The sequence below is a fragment of the Brachyhypopomus gauderio genome, chromosome 6 (genome assembly GCF_052324685.1).
Source record: "Brachyhypopomus gauderio isolate BG-103 chromosome 6, BGAUD_0.2, whole genome shotgun sequence".
Lineage (NCBI taxonomy): Eukaryota > Metazoa > Chordata > Actinopteri > Gymnotiformes > Hypopomidae > Brachyhypopomus > Brachyhypopomus gauderio.
This window is the reverse complement of record NC_135216.1, coordinates 21,791,623-21,803,038: the sequence shown is the minus strand read 5'-3', so window position 1 is coordinate 21,803,038 and position 11,416 is coordinate 21,791,623. Positions and strand designations below refer to the sequence as shown.

At 38.2% G+C, this 11,416-nt stretch overlaps 1 protein-coding gene across 4 annotated transcripts; it reads right to left on the bottom strand.

Moving 5' to 3' along the window:
- Positions 1 to 8,819: 8,819 nt before the first annotated feature.
- On the bottom strand, positions 8,820 to 11,415 carry LOC143517299 (heat shock factor-binding protein 1-like). 4 transcript variants are annotated; one of them, XM_077009669.1, is made up of 6 exons: positions 11,312 to 11,397; positions 10,934 to 11,005; positions 10,758 to 10,808; positions 10,602 to 10,668; positions 9,794 to 9,884; positions 8,825 to 9,705 (listed from the first exon to the last, which is right to left on the bottom strand). In XM_077009669.1, exons 3-6 carry the CDS (start codon positions 10,800 to 10,802, stop codon positions 9,642 to 9,644), a joined length of 267 nt encoding a protein of 88 aa, XP_076865784.1. In that variant the 5' UTR covers positions 10,803 to 10,808; positions 10,934 to 11,005; positions 11,312 to 11,397; the 3' UTR covers positions 8,825 to 9,641. The 4 variants fall into 4 exon arrangements, with proteins under 4 accessions (XP_076865781.1, XP_076865784.1, XP_076865783.1 ...); XM_077009666.1 differs by lacking the exon at positions 10,934 to 11,005 and having other exon boundaries at positions 8,820 to 9,705; positions 11,312 to 11,415; XM_077009668.1 differs by having other exon boundaries at positions 8,858 to 9,705; positions 10,758 to 11,005.
- Position 11,416: the final 1 nt, after the last annotated feature.

The window sequence follows — 11,416 nt, the reverse complement described above, 5'->3', positions numbered from 1 at the left end:
CACTGTCATACTGACACACAGGGTTGCCAACTTTTCAAGATCACTCGGAGTGAGATTTGAACCTAGGGGGGGGGGGGGGTGGCGAACGTAAATTGTTGGGGGGGGGGGGGGGGTGGCGAACGTAAGTTGTTGAAGGGGGGGGTGTAAAATGGACACAGCGAGAGAAAAAGACAGATTTAAAGTGTGCAGAAACAGTCTAAATAGTCAGTTGAACTAGCCTAGTGAAAGCCGGGACAATTTTTTTCCCCCCAAATATTAAAAAGAAGGACAGTCCCAGGAAAACCGGGACAGGTGGCAACCCTAGCACCAACTCAGCCACAGAGGAGGAGGACAACTCTGCTTCTCTGGAAAATTGGTGACTATAATCAGGAGCACAATGGAGGGACATGCTTATCGGATTCCCTCTAGTAAAGAAAGTTTCACTGAAATACCATGCAGCCACTCCATCCAGTGCCCCAGTAGAAAGACTATTTAGCCTGGGGAAGCTCGTCTTCACCCCAAAGAGAAACAGGTTGACGAGATTTTAAATGCTGCTGCTTCTTAGATATAATAAATGGTTTGAAGGATAGGGGAATATCTAGGAGCTGATGTCCATCATGTAAAAACGTCCATTTTGTAAAACTGCTACATTTTGTTAAATTGTCTACAGTTACTGTAAACATACTATTTTTATTATTGTATGTATTATTTAACAGTTTTAAGAAAATGCTTGAAGTTCCTGAATGTCTACCAGACAGGGTATTTGATATATTTAATTAAGAATAGAGGTTTTGTTGTTAAGTTTACTTCTGTTGTAAACAAACCAGTTGTCTCATGTTGAGAGAATTTAATTTAATTAGATTTTTTACAAATATTTGGGATTTTAAAGGATTTTATCCTGCACTGGTCTGTTGATGTGCCATAAATATCATAAATAAATAAGTTATGTACAAACACCTTTCTGATCTACTCATTTCAGTTGACTGAAAACTGCTTTTTCAAAACAATCCTTATTCTTTGACATATAATTTTTTAAACTGTAATGCAAATAGTTACTTTTCCTAGTAACAAGGTACTTTTATTATAGAGTAATTCCAGTTACTAACTCAGTTACTTTTTGAACAAGTAGTGAGTAACTATAACTAATTACATTTTTAAAGTAACGTTCCCAACACTGGTGATAAGTAAGCAATTTTATTACGAGTGAGCTAAATGATGCAGTATGTCTCAAAAAGATTAATCAAAATAGACTAAACATAACCTGGTAAGAGACAAAGGTAATAACACTGTAGTTTTTGAACTAGAAACAAGAGTTGTTAGACAGTACCTCATTACGTCGAACGGGATTGAATTAGTAAAGCTTTTTAAATGTAGCTAGGTAGGTAATTAAGCCTGTAAACATTTTTATGTCTCAGTTTTCATCTGAACAGCTAGATAACTATCTAGCAACATTTAAAGAGCTTTACTAATTCAGTTGTGCCAAATTCCGACTCCCCTCGTGTGCACACAAATAAAGACCCTAAGGATGATATTCAGGAGTATAATTTCCCTGAATATTCAGGAGTATGGTGGTGGCATCACTAAAATTATACTCCCCGTGTTACGGTGTCAGCTCCAGACCGTTCCCTGTGGGCGTGCCGCTACGTTGTCTGCATGTTGTTATGTCCATGTATGTACTTCCGTGGGTGTGGGTTGTCCGTGAGCGTGTTCGTAGTCTCACCTGTGCCTTGTCTCGAGATCACAAAGGTATGAGTTAATCACCTATTTAATGTGCGTTCTCGCAGTGTCTTGTGCTCGTCTTTGTCTAAAGTTCCGCGCTCCGCACCGAGCTTAACCGTGTTGTGTGAAGTGTGTGTGATTAAAACGTTTTGTGTTGCACCTTGCGACGCTCGTCGTGCCTCCTTCCTACGAGCGTCACACCCCGTATTAAAATAATCCCTTGTTGAACATAGAGACGTGCTTTATATGGAATAGCCTACACATCCAGATGTCACCAAAATAATAAATTTAAAAAGATGTAATTTTAACTTGGTTCATTGAGCGCTCTAGTCTAGATAATTAGACATAATTAGGAAATATTTGGCAAAATCGTATTAAAAGGAAATAAGTCAGGTTGTAGGTAAGATAAAATGTAAAAAATGTAAGGTTGTCAGTAATAGCGAGGAACAAAGTAATACTGCAAAGTCCCTTGGTCAGAGGTGAACTTCAGTATAGCAATGTTCCTGCTCCAGGCCCGAGAATGAAAATATATGTAAAGTGTTCTCGTAATTCTAAGCATGAAGGGCAGTTGATCCCCAAGAGTGCTATGGTAACAAAGAAACTTTGGTACATTACATTTTATGAAAAACATTTAACACCCAAGAATCAGTGTATCTGGTAATAGATAATGCTGCACCGTTATGGAAGCTTTTCCACCATCTAATCGGGCAAGTGATCTAAAAGAGTTAAGCCTAGATGTTAAGCCTAGCAGTTTTTTCAAATAATATGCGCAGGGAAATAACTTAGGAGGGTCGCCCTGTCTCTGGGACAGGGCTGAACTGGGACAAAAAATCTGCCCTGGCAATTTTGGTATAGACCGGCCCCTCATAATTAGTGGAGCACAACCGACTTGTAATTAATGTATGTGGGGTACGACGTAGAAAAAAAATTACTGATTAAAGTAATTGGATTCAATCTTAGCATTATTATATCACAATCACTTTTATGATTTTATTGAAATCATCTCTAATATGTATTTTCTGAATTTCTCAGATTTAACATTTCAATTCAAATTCTTCAGGTTAGTGCTGGGCGGTATGACCAAAATTCTATATCACGGTATTTTTTGAAATTATATCGGTTTCACGGTATTTGACGGTTTTTTCCCCCCATGCATGATGTGTTAACTGCATTGATTACGAAAAGAATTACAGCATTAATGGTTAAGAGTACCCTATTAATTTGCGAGTAATATATTTATTTCACTTACCATTGGCGACAGATGATACAACAGCATTATTTTTTATGGGTGAGAATTTTTTGTCATAAAAAAAATCCACTATTTGCTTTTGAGTTTGTATTTTAAAAGTTAAACAATAGGCTGTAGCTCCCACTCACATAGACGTCTCTGCCCATCAACAAATGTGGGAATCCAATCACCAGTGTGACTCGCAAAACAGTGGAGCCGAGCTTTAGCACTAAGCGTTTATATATATATTTTAGTGGTGGGTCATTAACGCATTAATTTCGATTAATTAATTACAGGAAAATTAACGCACTAAAAAAATTTACGCATTTAACGCATGAGACACTTTTGCACCGTGGAATGATTCTCAGTGCACAAGTTCCAGACATACAGATTATATGGACGCACAATAAGATGAGCATGATGGAGATGACTGAAGAGGCTATGCTGGTGGATGGGAAATTTAAATATAAGAAACTTCCTGATGGAAGTACAAACACAAATAGTGTTATTTGGACTTTACGTAGGAAGGAGTTCGCTTATCACTGGAGCACTTCCACCTTTTGTTGCCACCTCAACGCAAAACATGTTGGGGCTAACGTGCAGGTCAGGAATGATAACTTAGCTGCTAAATGTATTTCTAGTACGGTAGGGTGACCAAACATCCTGTCCGGGCGTCCTGGGTTTTTTTTTAAGTGAGGAAATGTCCTGGTTTTTAAATTACCTTCATTGGACCATTAAGACTGGATTAAACTTTCGCAAGTGGCGCGCGACTCCGCACGTGTTTATACATGACGCGTCACATTATTTGTGTTGTTCACTCTCTGTGGTCGAAGATAAAGGCTTACAAGAAACGCTGCACTTTGCATCAACCGATGCAAGTTATGAACTACCGTCCAAAAAGACAATGTCAAAGAAAATCCAGCAGCTGTATGATGAGGAAAGGGAAGTAAAACAGGTTATTGTGAAGAGCGCCACAAATGTGGCTCTGACTGGGGATCACTGGACCTCTGTTAGCAACAAGAATTATCTTGGTGTGACAGCTCATATTATAGATGATGAATCTATAGATCAGGGGTAATCAATTAAATCTTTCCGCGGTCCACTACGAAAGTTGTTGAGCGGGGGGGGGGGGGGGGGGGGGGGGGGGGGGATGGGGAATAAATTCTCCGGTTTAAAGTATAGTCTCCCGTTAAATTTTTTTTGGCATTTGGGTCCGTATCCAGTTAATCAGGAATGTGATTGGGTCCGGACAGGACGGCGTTCGGGTCCGGATCCGGACCGCGGTCCGCCATTTGGTGATACCTGCTATAGATGATGAAAATCCAGTCATTTGCTTTGAGCATGCAGAAGACCACTTCTAGGCACTATGGAGATGTCTGTGGCAGAGACCTGGGAAATTAAAAAAATATATACCATCTAAAATGGTATTAAAAAACATCTTCTGATTTACTTCAATTCTTCCAATATCCTGAGCAAAACTCCCAAAATTAAACATTATTTTTGGTCAGAATTTCCAGTGTTCTGAACTGTTTTCTGCACTCATCTATTGGTCTGTGTAGTAGACTGAATGTTGAATGTTCAAGATGTTGAAGTTTATGATTATGTTCATTGATTCATTCATCATTCAAACTTAAATTAATATTTCTCATGTTAAATACTGAAATGCGATTAAAATGCGATTAATTTCGATTCATTAATTACAAAGCTTCTGATTAATTCAATTAATTTTTTTAATCGCGTCCCACCCCTAATACAGTGGGGAAAATAATATTTAGTCAGTCATCAATCGTGCAAGTTCTCCCACTTAAAAAGATGAGAGAGGCATGTAATTGACTATGAGAGACAAAATGTGAAAAAAAATTTAGAAAATAATTTTGTCTGACTTTTAAAGAATTTATTTGCAAATAATGGTGGAAAATAAGTATTTGGTCACCTACAAACAAGCAAGATTTCTGGCTGTCACAGACCTGTAACTTCTTTTTTAAGAGGCTCCTCTTTCCCCCACTCATTACCTGTATTAATGGCACCTGTTTGAAGTCGTTAACAGTATAAAAGACACCAGCCCACAACCTCAAACAGTCACACTCCAAACTCCACTATGGTGAAGACGAAAGAGCTGTCGGAGGACACCAGAAACCGAATTGTAGACCTGCACCAGGCTGGGAAGACTGAGTCTGCAATAGGCAAGCAGCTTGGTGTGAAGAAATCTACTGTGGGAGCAATAATCAGAAAATGGAAGACCTACAAGACCACTACTAATCTCCCTCGATCTGGGGCTCCATGCAACATCTCAGCCCGTGGGGTCAAAATGATCACAAGAACGGTGAAGAAAAATCCCAGAACCACAAGGGGGGATCTAGTGAACGACCTGCAGAAAACTGGGACCAACGTTACAAAGGCCACCATCAGCAACACACTACGACGCCAGGGACTCAGATCTTGCAGTGCCAGACGTGTCCCCCTGCTTAAGCCAGTCCATATCCAGGCACGTCTGAACTGTTCAACTGCTCTCTCTGAATTTGCTAGAGAGCATTTGGATGTTCCAGAAGAGTATTGGGAGAATGTCATATGGTCAGATGAAACCAAAGTAGAACTATTTGGTAAAAACACAACTTGTTGTGTTTGGAGGACAGTGAATACCAAAGAACACCATACCAACTGTAAAGCATGGGGGTGGCAACATCATGCTTTGGGGCTGTTTCTCTGCAAAGGAACCAGGACGACTGGTCCGTGTACATGAAAGAATGAATGGGGCCATGTATTGTGAGATTTTGGGTGCAAACCTCCTTCCATCAGCAAGGGCAATGAAGATGAAACGTGGCTGGGTCTTTCAGCATGACAATGATCCCAAGCACACTGCCAGGGCAACAAAGGAGTGGCTTCGTAAGAAACATTTCAAAGTCCTGGAGTGGCCTAGCCAGTCTTCTGATCTCAACCCCATCGAAAACCTTTGGAGGGAGTTAAAAGTCCGTGTTGCCTGCCGACAGCCCCAAAACATCACTGCTCTAGAGGAGATCTGCATGGAGGAATGGGCCAACATACCAGCAACAGTGTGTGCCAACCTTGTGAAGACTTACAGAAAACGTTTGACCTCTGTCATTGCCAACAGAGGATATATAACAAAGTATTGAGATGAACTTTTATTGACCAAATACTTATTTTCCGCCATTAATTGCAAATAAATTCTTAAAGTCAGACAAAATGATTTTCTCAATTTTTTTTTCACATTTTGTCTCTCATAGTTGAGGTCTACCTATGATGTCAATTACCGGCCTCTCATCTTTTTAAGTGGGAGAACTTGCACAATTGGTGACTGACTAAATACTTATTTTCCCCACTGTATATATAAATATTGGATTTTTTCACAGTTACATCTCTATCGGACCATAAGAGGACACACTCTTTTATAACTGTACATAGTTTTAAGTTAATTTTAATGGAATCAAGTCACTCATATGCATACTAGGAAACTTGGTAAAGTTCGTTTCATGTTCGCATATTCAGAATTTTTTTTTCAATACCTTTAAGTTAAGTGCTGAAAAATGCAAATTCTTATTTCTGGCAACCAAGATAAACATCTACAACTTTGTTTACGTCAGGAATAGATGTATTTTAAAAACATGTTATTTTAAATATACCCCTGTCACCACTGCAACATCTAAGGCAATGTCTACAAATAACCTTAACACGGACACAAGTGGTGGTCGTAAATGCCCCAGATCACTGTGCACTCTGTTTTTTGCAATAATTTCAATAGCTTTGAAACGGTCCATCTAAGACTACCAAAGAAACTGTATTACAATAAGTGCATCCTAAATAACAACCTACAGCTAAAAGATGGGCATTTATACCTTGCACCAATTTGTGGTGGTCAAATATTTCAATAGCTTTTAAGTCCACAAAACAAGGTTGTTGATTAGGATGCAATTAATGTACTATAACTTGTTTTATGCTCTTGTGATGGACATTTTAAAAGCTATTGAAATATTTGACAAAATGTGCACTTAACATGTATACAACTTGTTTTTATCTTATGAATGATCGTTTAAAAACTATTGAATTGGAGACCAGCATGGAAACCAATCTTGTTGCCATGGTAACTACCAATTGTTTACCCTTTTGTTATAGCATTTGTATTGTATTATACTGGGTCGCGACTTAATGACAATGAGAAAATGTGGCTGAGACCAGTTAAGAACCCCTGTCTTAGGCCATTAGAGGGGGCTAGAGAGCGTGAAGGGTTATGGCCTGGAATCCGATTCTGTACAGCCAAAAGGTAAAATGGTGTCCTATAGCACCATCCAAAGGCCAATGTGGGTCCATGTACTTGAGTCTGGTCCTTGAAGCTATGGTGTGATTTTTGTTTCAATAGTTCCACAAAAGCAAAAGTAAATCCAAGAGCAGAAAGTATATGTTATGAATGCAAAACAGAAAAATATATATCAAAAGTATATATTTTTTATATAATTGGTTATTTGAAACTTATTTTCGTTTGCATTTTGACAAGTTTTTGGTTCCATTGTTTTTGTTTTTTTGGATTTTCCCAGTAAGGTCTTTTGCTTCTGGAATCTCTCTTTGCTTCTGGTTCGTTTTTTGCTTCTGACTTTTGGAACACATTTCACGTGTGGGAGGGTCTTAGATGAAGGCGTTCCTCTGCAATCTCCATTGGTCACTGATTCCGGACTGACACAGAGCTCTGAGACCGCCTCTGGGACCAAGCCACGCCCACCCCACCAGCCTCCCAGCGTTTTCAAACATGGCGGAACGCGGTGGTTCTGTTTCACAGTAGCATGTAAACTAAGTTTTACCATAAAAGTTTATACAAAGGTTATAATTAATTGGTAAATGGTCTGTAGATATTGCAAATGTACACTGTATAATAACTACATTAAGCATGGCAGTTAATATTTAGCACACTTCACCAGCGCGAGCTTTTTAAAATTTTAGTGAACTGGATGCAGGCATGAAAATCTGTCACCTTGCGGCGAAATTCGCCGTTTTGAAGTTTTCATATTTTGTGGTAAAACAAACTCTTATGAAAAATAGGTAGATAGTAAAATAAGAAACAAGATTTTTTTGTAGTTCTAAATGATGAACCCTGGTATTTTTTACACTCATTTTTGCCGCTGATGTTATTTATTGGTTCATTAAGATATAATGGTTTTGACTGAGCCATCTGGAATGGCGAAAGCGGCTCGCGTTTACGGATCTGGCTCCATATATTGACAAGACAGGTCAATATTTTTCAGTGCGACATTTGCAATATCTACAGACCATTTACCAATTAATTATAACCTTTGTATAAACTTTTATGGTAAAACTTAGTTTACATGCTACTGTGAAACAGAACCACCGCGTTCCGCCATGTTTGAAAACGCTGGGAGGCTGGTGGGGTGGGCGTGGCTTGGTCCCAGAGGCGGTCTCAGAGCTCTGTGTCAGTCCGGAATCAGTGACCAATGGAGATTGCAGAGGAACGCCTTCATCTAAGACCCTCCCACACGTGAAATGTGTTCCAAAAGTCAGAAGCAAAAAACGAACCAGAAGCAAAGAGAGATTCCAGAAGCAAAAGACCTTACTGGGAAAATCCAAAAAAAAACAAAAACAATGGAACCAAAAACTTGTCAAAATGCAAACGAAAATAAGTTTCAAATAACCAATTATATAAAAAATATATACTTTTGATATATATTTTTCTGTTTTGCATTCATAACATATACTTTCTGCTCTTGGATTTACTTTTGCTTTTGTGGAACTATTGAAACAAAAATCACACCATATGAAGCACACCGCACGTTTTTGCCAAGTTTGGTGTTTCTAGGCATTACAGTGTAGGCTGCATGATGTTTTATTTTTTTTTAATGGGAAAAGGGAAAAATCCTAACAATTACAATAAGGTTCCCACACTGTATGTGAACCCTAATTAAATTGTATAAATGTCATTATCAACAGACAATGTAACTCAAACCTGAAGAATTCTCTTGTAGGCCTGCCATAATCATTAGCCATCTCACCCACAAATTCAATCTGTGGATATTTGTGCCAATCAAAATAGCCCTTGTTCAGAGCTGTAATGGCACAGTGTAGAATTTGACTCCTTGCCACATGTATCAGTGTAGAATGCTCACTGATGTTTTCCCTCCTGAATTCTCCAATGATGCTGCCACCTACCTGAGGCCCCACATATACACTGGAGGTACTGCTCAGTCTATAAATATGTTCCTAGCTGGGCTACCCAGTGGAGGATGGGTTCCCTTTTGAGTCCTCCCAAGGTGTCTTCCTAATCCCGCCTAGATTTTCCATGCACTGTCACCCCTGGCTTTTACTCCTCTGTGTATCTAGATGCTTCTATTGAATCAGATGTCAAACATAATAAATAGTAAGACCAGTTATTATAATTTTATCAGTTTTTTTATCAGTTATAATTTATCACTTTTTATTATTGTAAAATATTTATAAATGCATGTTCAGTAAAAAGGAAAGCACTACAGTGAATATATAGCTTTGTAAAAATTCTCTTTGGATTCATGTACTTGACACATTGTACAGCGGAAACAGACCAGCAGAGAAAAATCTGTTTAAAATATGTAATACACATTCATTTAGAAAAAATATATAAAGTTTGTTTCTATATTATCCATTTTCAATAAGGATGCAGAAGCACTTATGTATAGATAAGGCTGTTTCCAATATCTGAAAGCTCTTAGGGTGTGCATATTCAATGCTTTGACCGGCTTGCGCTGGAATGTGTCCTGTCTTCTTCAGCCAAGTACCTTAAATGTCAGTGATTGGAAAATCAAAATCTGACATTATTTAAACATCAAAAGCAGTTAAAATATGTACTTTATATATCCCACCCCTATGGCTTACTTGGTTGTTTGATGTCCTTCCAATCCTGCCTGTGTCATGAGGTCAGAAACGTTCTTTTCCAGGTTTTCTATACGTGTTCCCATCTCATCCAGTTTGAAAGTTAAGGCCAACCTTTAGCGGTGCTTATTCGCCATTATTTAGGAAAAGCAATTCTTAAAAATGTGTTTGGTGTTAGCTGCATAATTATTACAAATAAATAATCATTCTCATAAAAATAACCACTATTATAATAATCACAAGTAAAATGTAATTGCCATTAAGAGTTGTTGCTTGTTAATTGGCTGACTTTAATAAGAGGAAAATGCTTACCTATTAAACAATGAAAAAAATATTTATCAAGTAATTTAAGGCTTGCATGGTTGTGATAACATGTTTTCAAAATCTTCTGTTGATTCTCTGAACCTATTATATTGCCAAAAGTATTCGCTCACCCATCCAAATAAAATGGATTCAGCTGTTTCAATCACTTCCATGACCACGGGTATATACAGTTGCCCTGTTACACAACTACCTACATAGACAGCTAGTTAGTTAGCTACCAACGTCTTTGATCGCAATGCTGTGCAATGTCACAAGTCAAAAGTAATGACGGATGGGGCACTTTTGAGAAAGTACAGATTTGTTTTTATCTATACATAGTATGTCCTTTTTCTCAGTCGAAAAAGTATTAAAATAAACTACTGCTGATATTTTATGCTAAAGCCCCCCTTTTAAATTTCAAAAGTTTTCCCCAACGAAGGGTGTTTTTCCTCTTAATGTGTTAATGTATATAGTTAGCTAATGCCGTAATGGGTGATTGGACGGATATTTCTAGAGACAAGCTGGCCAGATAATGTCTGAAACTGACTTTGGAGATTCTTCATGGTTGTCTCCATCTGTGAAGAGAGCCCAATTTTATGTTAAAATTAGATCAGGTCTTCTTCAACTTAAACAAAAAACTGTATATTCAATATCATTTACTTACCACCATGGTCAAATCTTTAGCTACTTTTGAGTCGGGTTCTGACATCACGGCCTATTTACAAAGTAACGTACTGGATAATTAACCGTTTCTTGCTTGGTCCTAACAACTTTGTCAGTCTTCTTAAACGCGCAAGCCCTCATGGAAGCAGTGTCATGTGTGGGTCACTGTTTACTTACCACCGTGGCATACAAGAAAGAAACGAAGTTAACTTCAGTGATACTGTGTTGATTGCCATTTCCTCGTTAACCCTTTAGAACACACCGTTCTGTATATTTGGTTTTGTTTTATGAACAGTAACTGGCAGATCTGAAGTGTCCTATATATTGCTTCTTTATCTACACCTTACACACGTGATCTACGCATGCCCATGGCTAGTAGTTTAACATAAATTATGTAAATTGTAGTTTGAAAAATCTGACGTGGAAGCATACAAGTCGTCAAAATTGCATGATCACAGTTTGTAGACTAAGCTATTTTTTGATGTAGCATTTCGAAAACCAATTTTGAAACATCCTAATAAACGAATCATTATGGAGATCTATTCAAAATCTCACCTGCCAAATATGTCTATCGTGCATATGCTGGGTTTACTAACGGAGACAACGCGGGTCCCTTTAGGACCCATTCTTAGGTACTAAACGAATGACGTTTATTGTCGT